Here is a 9,576-nt window from a genome sequence, read left to right on the forward strand (position 1 = left end):
AATTCATTTAAATATATATAATAGTTGAATATATATAATAGTTCAACATTTTAACATTCAGACTATAGTGGCGTTTCGTATTTAAAGCAAAGTATTTAACATAAATTGTCTTGTTCCAATTTTATTACATGTATAAGAATAGTAATATCACATTTTTAATTCAAATTTCTATATATTTTATATTTAAAAAATTAGCATGATACGATACAGCAACGTTTCAGCTTTAAGAATTTGTTATTTTAATTACATTACATGATTTTTAACGGAATTATGAGCAATCAAAGTCAGAATGTTCCTTTTTATTTAACTCGCGAATAATTCAAGAACAAAAAATCGTAGAAATATTAAAAAAAAAACGATTTTGTAAAGAAAACTCCAAACTTTCATGATATAGATAGTCGAAAATTTTGACAAATTTTTTTTGGCACATGACAGATCCACAAAGTGAGAAAAAAAATTTCTCTTTTTTTCAGCTCGTAGTTTTCTATATATAAAAATTACAAAACTCACATAAATTAAAAAAGTATAGTAACCATTCAAAAATAGAGATTTCGAGCGCCCTTAAAGCCCTTTTTTAAATTTAAATTTTGATCATTTTTAACGAAAGATATATAAGATATTATATAATTTTGAGTTAACAAAATATCGCAGAATTTTTCCTCCAACCTAATACAACATACTAAAAATCCTGATTGCCAGCGGATTTGGAAAACGTTTCAGCTTTAAAAAACTGATCAATAATGCGGTTTTCAAAAAATGTCTCAGAAAGTATTCATTTTATCGAAATAAAGATTATTATCAAAAAAAAGCTGATAAAATTACAATTTCATTTTTTTTTAAAGTATATCATACGATCAATGCTTTCTGTAATAGAATTTGTCTAAAAATGTTGTATTTTTGGTCATTTTAACAATTCAAACATTTTTTCATAAATATCTCAGATTCAGTTACTTTTACGTACAAAATAATACTTATAAATATTGAAAATTATTAAATTTCATAATATAATTATTAAATTAATATAAAATTATTAAATTTCGTAATATAAAATCATTTTTTATTCATCCTCGTATGATCAATAGTTTCCAAGATGAGTTATATTTCCGAGATGAGTTTACTTACGTAATCCAAAAAGAATATTTTGCTTTTGTTATTTATACCCGCAGCGGATAATGTATTTTAATGATATAAACAAGTAAATTATAAATTCTTATTATACGTATAATAAGCTTATCCAGAATTCTTTTGTCAAAATTTATTTCGATTAAATATCTCAGAAACTAAACATAATAAAAAATTTAATGATAATTTTATATATTTGATTTGTATGAGCTTTCGATTGCGCCTAGTCCGATTAAGTATACTCCGATAATACACTCAATCTTGGGAGATCTCGAGATCTCTTAAGGATATATTAGACGTAATCCTTGTAAAAAAATTAAAAATTAATTTGGAAGTCTGTTTAATATTTACACTTCAAATAAACATACATTTATATACATATAAAAGTTGTGAGTAAAATTATATTTTTGTTTAATAATAAATTTTTGTAATTTATTCATTTTATTTATTTTATTAATGTTTTTATTGTTAAAAATTTAAATTTAAAAAAATTTACATTTTTCTTTTATAAGTAAGTTTATAAGTAAATTTATTTAAATAGCCAAAATAATTTATGCAAAGTTTCATTATGATTCATTGATTAGTTATAAAAATATAGAACAAATAAATATTTTGTTAAAAAATTGAGATTTTTTTATTGTATTTATTTTATAATAAATTTCCATATATTTTTATTATAGAGCATAGATTACAAAACTATACTTATTAAAATAACTTATGATCCAGATAATAAACCAAATTACCAAATTTGTCATATTATTTTAAATGTGATTTAGTATATACAGTATGTATAGTAATAATCTGTAATTTTTTCATAATTTTATCATCTTGAAAATATGTCTAAAACATTCTTAATCCAAAAAGATTATTTGCGTTATTTTCCAAGTTTTACACTGACACATACATAAACATGGCAGTTTATCATTCAAGAGGCTTCTATAATGTCTACATATAATATTACTAAAAAATATGCAAGATATAAAATAAGTGAAGTATAAGTGAATATTACATACACAGTCTAATATTTAAAAATATACAGGGTGTTTGATCATTAACGATAAAACTCTTGCATAGAGACAGAATAGACAAATTAAACTGAGTCGAAAAGTCCTCTATCATTTTGTAATTTTCGTAATAGTTAATAAGATATTAATTTAAAATTTTCAGAATTTCTTTAATATTTTCTCTTGATAAAAATAATTGCCAAGAAAATGCAGTACTAAAAAGTTAATAAAAATTCTGAAAAAATTCTTAGAGAAGAAAATAAATAATTTTTATATCTTGCTATTTTTCTAAGTAAAGTTGATAGTATTTGAGTAAAAAATTATTGAAGACCAATATTCGGTAATTTTTAATAATTCTTTAATAATATAATTATTTTATATATAATTTATTTTAATAATTTTAATAATTCTTTAATAATAAAAATCTTGTTATTGTGAGAATTGCAAAATGGTACAGGACCTTTCGATTCAGTTTAATTTATTTTGCTGCTATACGAATGTTTTATCGTTAATTATTAGACACCCTATATAAAATATAATCGTAGTCGTCCGAATTCATTCGACGTCATCCGGCGTCGACGCCGATCGATGCCAACGATGATACTGAGAAGACTTCAGGCGAGAAATTAATAAATGTCAGCAATATCAGCGAATTAATAGATCACAAAAGAATCACATCATAAACGACTTATTTTTACTAATTTGTTTCATATATTCATCTGTTTTATATTTCAGTATTATCAACTCCAGCTGAGGAGCCAAATTAAAAAAATAATTTATAATTAGTTTATGTTATCCGTCAGCCATTTTTTCAACAGCTATTTTGTAGCACAAAAAATACAAATTATGAAAATCTTATAAATATATATTGATTTGCTGATTATTAATTATTTCGAATTTTTCTATTTTGGATCTGCTGTTTTGAATTTTTTACATTGTATTTGACCCTAAAAATCTTAATCTTCAGTATACGAGTACATAACGGAATAACAAAACTAATTTTCAAAGTTGCACGTTTTTTATTTATTGCAAAATTATTCAAAATTTTGTAATTTTTTTCGACTCTCTTGCCAAAAAATTCTTGTTTTTCAGTCTTTAAACTATCAATTAAAAAAAAAAATAAAATAAAATCGATGCATTATAATCCGAGATACAAGCAAAAGAAAATGTTAGATTAAAAATATCCGTTGTATATGCATAGGGATTATTTTAGGTTGTGTATTGAGAGTTAATATTCACATTTTCATGATTATTCTCTAAATCTAAATCAATGGATAGTCATTAATTAGCCAGTGGCACATTAATTTCAATCTTCCAATACAAGATTAGTATCACATAATAAAATTGCAACCGACATTTCAAACGATACGTCAAGATGAATTGACACAATATTAAATATTAGATATTCTAAGGAACGATTTGTTTTAATTTATATTTTATGAAAATTGTGAATCAATGTTTATGAACTGCTTTGTTTCCCGTTGAGCGTATTGATTACTGCATTTCTGTCAATTTGCGAGTGACTTACTTTCAACGACGTATTATATTTCTACTTTGCGATATCAACAATTAGGTACTATCAGAATTAGTGGTCTAAATAAATCCGTACTTGTTGAAATTATATCTCCGAAACTATTGATAAAAAATATAAAATAAAAACATAAATCGACCGCCAAATTCAAGGGAATATTATCTGTTAAGAGATTAGAAAGTGTCGTTATTCCAGATCGTTTTATAGTTATAGACCAATTTTCAGTCAAAAAATCGTCGCAGAAAACTCTTCAATAATTATATCTTAAATAAAAATTGACAGAAAAAGAAGAAAAAGAAGCATATTATAGGAAATTTTATAAGCTTTAATTTGTGACATATTTTACTTTTTACGTAAGTCCTTTAAAAACTAAGAGATATTTATATATAAAAAGTTACGGAAAACATGTTTTTTTTTTAGAAAATGTAGAAAAAAGGCAATTGTTTTCGAAATTATTTTCTCAAAAAATACATTTTTGAGAGTGATACATAACTAGGATTGGATATAAACTTTGAGAAAAATGTGAATATTATTTTTTTCAATTCGATTATATATCTGTATTGATAAGTAAACTCATATTTTAACGTAAATTGAGGGTCCCATATTATCTTTAAAATATTATATCTCTCAGGAACTATTGAACTGATCGCACGAAGCTAAACAAAATTTCAAGCTAATTCCAAAAGCTTTGAGTTTACTGTTTATGTACATTTTTCGCATACGATAAGTCACAAGTTATTCATTGAAATGTATTACAATTTGGAAAAATTTATTTATATTTCGGCAATTATTCATCGAGGTTCAATAAAGAACGATTTTATAGAGAATTTAAAAACTTTTCGATTCGATAATATTGTAAGTAAGTAAGTTTTTATGTAGGAATAATCGAATCGAGATATTTACATAAAAGATTAAAAAAGTTTTGATCAAAAGTAAAAGGAAATATTCATAAAATGTGTTGGAAACTAGTTTAGTTGTACATACAAGGATGAATAAAAACGATTTTGTAGGGAATTCAGTAATCTTCAATTTTTATAAGAAATATTTTGTACGTAAAAATAGCCAGATCTAAGATATTTATGAAAAATCATTTCATTTTCGAAATAACCAAAAACTACATTAATAACAGAGATAAAAAGATTCGAGGGGATAAGCACTGTTCAAAGTGCGCAAATTGTTCAAGAATATCTCTCAATATTCAAATTAAATTATTAAATTATTAAAGAAACCGTAGAATAAACATAATCGTTAAAATGATAATAATGAAAATAATGACGATAATTCGTTTTCTTAGTTTTCTAATCTTCTTCAGCAAAAATATACACAAAAAAATATACATAAATTAATATTGCTCGTTATCTACGCATATAAAATTAGAAAATGTAAATCTATTCTTTGCAGTCTCCAGGGAAGCCAAACTAAATTCTCTATCGAGAATACATTCTCCCATGGCAGTTACAAGGCTGGATGGAAATCATAAAATTATCTTTAATAACAAAATAAAATAAATATTTTAACATGGAAAAATGACTGTATAGAAAAACTTATCCATAATGGAAATTGTTAAGTCCAAAGTCTTGATAGTAAAGATGTCAATTAGATTTTTTAGTCAAATTATAAAATAATAAATGAAATAATAAAAAATAATAAAAAAACAGTACGGAATAACGTGTCGACCATACATCGTCAAACAGTAAAATGAGACAATTCGTGACAGCTCGCTGATCATTTAAAAGTCAAGTTCGATGTCAATAATAAAAACAAACTAAGAGTTAAAATAATTCAAATATATTTGGTTTAGCAGTTCTGTCTATTTTCAAGTTTATTTCATTTATTTTCAAATTTAGAAACATCATCAAAGACACTGTTTCCGTTGTATCTTTCTACAATATGAATAAATTGAGTAACATTATCGCAAAAAGATTCATTATCCGCGAGTTATAAGAAGAACGTCATCTATAAACTTTCCATTATCTGTGAGTTGTAAGAAGAACGTCTATAAAATTTCTTGTAAAGACTGTGATGCAACTTATATCGGACAAATAGGGAAGCAATTGAAAACGAGAACCTCTGAACATAGATCTCATATTAATAGAACACAATAACACATTCGGTAATTACGGATCATAGATTGCAGATCATAGTTATGATTTCTGTTGGGAAGACGTTAAAATATTGGATAATAAGCGGAATTATAATAAGAGATTGATATTAGATGATCAATATATTGGGTTGGAAAGTTGGTCTGGAAAGTTCGTGCCGATGTTGAAAATTGAAACGCAGAAGATTTAAATTTTAGTTTACATTTATTAAATTATATAGGTTAGTCGATACGGATAACCCAATACAACAACAGAATAATAGCATAAATTTGAAAACAGACACAGAACTGCTAAACCAAGCATATTTGAATTATTTTAATTTTTAGTTTGAATAAATAGTTTGAAAATTATTTTAATTTTAATTTTAGTTTGTTTTTATTATTGACATCAAACTTAATTTTTAAACGATCGGCGAGTTTTCGAATTATCTCATTTTACTGTTTGACGATGTATAGTCGACACGTTTTCCATACTGTACATTTCATTTATTATTTTATAATATTAGTTTATATTATTTGACTAAAAAATCTTTAACTGTTTGACATCTTTATTATCAAGACTTTGGATTACCAGTTTACATTAAGTTCTTGCAGTTTTCATTATGGGTTTTTTGTACATTCATTTTTCCATGCTAAAATATTTAATTTTTTAAATTTTGTTATTAAAAGCATCGACTTTGTGATTTCCGTCCAGCCTTGTAACTGGCATGGGAGAATGTATTCTGGACAAAGAACTTAGTTTGGCTTCCCTGGAGACTGCAAAGAATAGATTTACATTTTCCAATTTTGTGCGTAGATAACAAGCAATATTAATTATGTATAAACATTTTGTGTATATTTTTCGCTGAAGAAGGTTAGAAAACTAAACGAAACGTACGTTAAAACGAATTTATTATTTTAATGATTATGTTTGTTCTATGGTCTCTTCAATAAATTTAATTTGAATATTGAGAGATATTCTTGAACAATTTGCGTAACTTGAACAGCGCTTATTCTTTCGAGTCTTTTATCTCTGTTATTACTTTTTAAGTTAGGAAATTGTAACATTTTTTTTTCGAATTTTTGTAATACAACATTAATTAAATTCTATCATGGAAAATATTAATCGTACGACCTTAAAAAAAAACAAAATTATTCGTAACTTTATCAGCTTTCTGTTTAATAATGATTTTATTTTAATAAAATGAATACTTTCTGAGATATTTTTGAAAAACCGTATTTTTGATCAGCTTTTTGAAGTTGGAAAGTTTTCCAAATCCGCTGGCGATCAGGACTTTAGTATAATACGTCATTTCAAACAACTTCTCGTAAACAAATTTTTTATGACAATTTTATCTCTAAAAGATCTAATTTTCCTAGGTTATTACATTTCTTCTATTCATAATTCCAATACTGAAATAAGACAAAGTATTTTTCTATTTCTTTTACTTTTATGGTCATCTTTACTTTTATGGTTCTTTAAGAATTTTTAAAAAATATAATTATAATAAATTATATGATACAAATTTTTAGATCAAGAGAATAAATCTAATTAAATAAAAATTCATATATTCAATAAAAGTGAGATCTTAGTACTTAAATATTTCTTGTGTGAATTTATGTATATATCTGATTCTGCATATCGTGTGTCGAAATTTTTTTTTTCGATCTTGAAATGCCATGCCATCATGAGCAGAAGCAGAATAATATTACTTTATTAAATATTAATGGCGCATATATATCTAATAATTTATAGTTATACTCAAGCAATTTAATAATCTTTTATGCTAATAAGCATTTAATAAAGATATAATTATAAATTGATATGTGTGCCATAAGTGTCGGATTCATAATATTTTTGTTTATATGAAGAAAATATTTAAAAAATATTTAGATAAGATTTAAAATGTAGCGAATTACTTAACAATCTGTGAGGATCAAACAAGTCTTACGTACTTCGTAGGACAGTGTAAGCGCCGTTTTCTCCTGCTTCAGCTGTTCGGCTCGGTGCTTATGTTGCAACAAATTTCGTGACGACTCCTCCATTCTGCAACAACAAATCAAAACCGTCAGCAAAAGGAAGCTCATAGATTTTAATCCCCGATGAAAAGATTCTAATTGAATGAGCCATTGAAATCATTCTCGTAGTCTCCTTGGTAGCTTTCTATTGTGCTGAGAAATTTATTTGCTCTCTCGTCAACTTTGCCTTATTTCTGAAGAATCTCGCTTTCGACAAAAAAGAGTCCATTCTCACAAAATGAACTTACAAAGATCTCTTTTTTTATTACATTTCCTCTATTCTTTTAACACTCTCTCTATTCTTGTCTCGTGTTCACTCAATGCCATAACTTTTTAAAATCATATGAAAAAAATGGCTACGGTTGTCAGGACTAAAAGTCATCCATTCATGTATTTTTTGGTTATAAGAATTATAGTATGATTGAGATAACTGTAAGATTAGTATATATCTTAACGGTTATGGCTGTTAAGATATGCCCATTTTACGGTTATCACCAACCATTTTACGGTTATAACCGTAACAAATATATTGATGGGCGAAAATTATCATTATTTCCGGTGTGGTAATCGTAACATTTTTTCTGTGCATAATTATATAAATTACTAAATTTAATTATAAATAATTATAAATATAATTATAAGTTGCTAAATATAATATTGTTATTAGTTATTATTAATATTAGATAAATATTAATTATATATGAATATAATACTTGCGCGTCGTAAGTATTGCCCTCATAGATCCGTATTCATGTCTTATTTTTATCGAAAATGCGTGCGTTTATTTTTGAAATTCCACATGTATATAACACGTATAATAAAATATATATTAAAGTCGACGGCATACGATGCTTATTTTCCTGTTGGATTGTTAGTTGGATTAGATTCTTACCACTGTCAGCATCGCAGATTTTAATCCAGCTAGCAATCCAGCAAGAAAACGCATTATGTGCTACTTAAATGTGTGCAATGCTTATCGTTAAAAGCGAGATGTAAATACGGACACATAATATATTTTCATAAAAATAAAACACTAAAATTATAAACACTTCTCTCTAAGAAATTTATTATAATTAACTCCAAGTTTGACAATTATATTTGCAAATTTTTCGCTGGTACCCTCTTAACAATTCTAGACTTGAGTATTAAGTAGACTTAAGTATCCATGAATATATATTTTATATTCTTCAGGCGGTGTCTTCATTTCCTTAATGTCAAACTTGGCTTCGCACGAAAACTTACTCATGAAGAAGCAAATCGAAAGATCGGGATTTTTGTTTGGTGAACTTCCTCATGCGCGAACGTTTCGCAGGGTTAATGATCTGATTAGAGATGCGAGGGCGCGGCTGAGATATGAAGCCGATTTAAGCTTTTCGAGGGAGTCTTTCAAGCAAGAGGCCACAGCGCCTGGCAACACCCTCCGTCTTCCCATCGCATCGGAGTCCCTTACAGAACAGATATCGTTGCTTATGTCCTTGGCGAAGTAACTTTCGAACTAGTTACGAGTTTCAATTCGATTGTACTTTGTTGATATTTAATAAAGGTAAATTCATGGCTCATGCACAAGAAAATCGCGATCTTCTCGCTAATTGAATAACTAAATATATGATAAAAATGTAATATGTTTTATATTATAAAAACACATTTAATGTATTATGTGTACGTAAAACACATATATAATGTACATATATATATATATATATATATATATATATATATATACTACTATATAACTAAACTTAACGTACTACTATACTAATAAATAACTAAACTAACTTAGTTTTATTACTAACTAACGTAAAGTAGTATTACTTACCGTT

The 9,576-nt window shown here is 26.0% G+C and overlaps 1 protein-coding gene across 1 annotated transcript in view; it reads right to left on the reverse strand.

The window, feature by feature from the left end:
• The window catches only part of LOC105617851, a 146,071-nt gene that overhangs the window by 31,422 nt on the left and 105,073 nt on the right, over positions 1–9,576 (reverse strand). The window contains exon 4 of the mRNA XM_012199400.1: positions 7,694–7,784. Within this exon, the coding sequence (XP_012054790.1) occupies positions 7,694–7,784 (91 nt within the window). The remainder of the gene's footprint in view (positions 1–7,693; positions 7,785–9,576) is intronic.

This window comes from Atta cephalotes (assembly GCF_000143395.1).
Source record: "Atta cephalotes unplaced genomic scaffold scaffold00014, whole genome shotgun sequence".
Taxonomy (NCBI): Eukaryota; Metazoa; Arthropoda; class Insecta; order Hymenoptera; family Formicidae; genus Atta; species Atta cephalotes.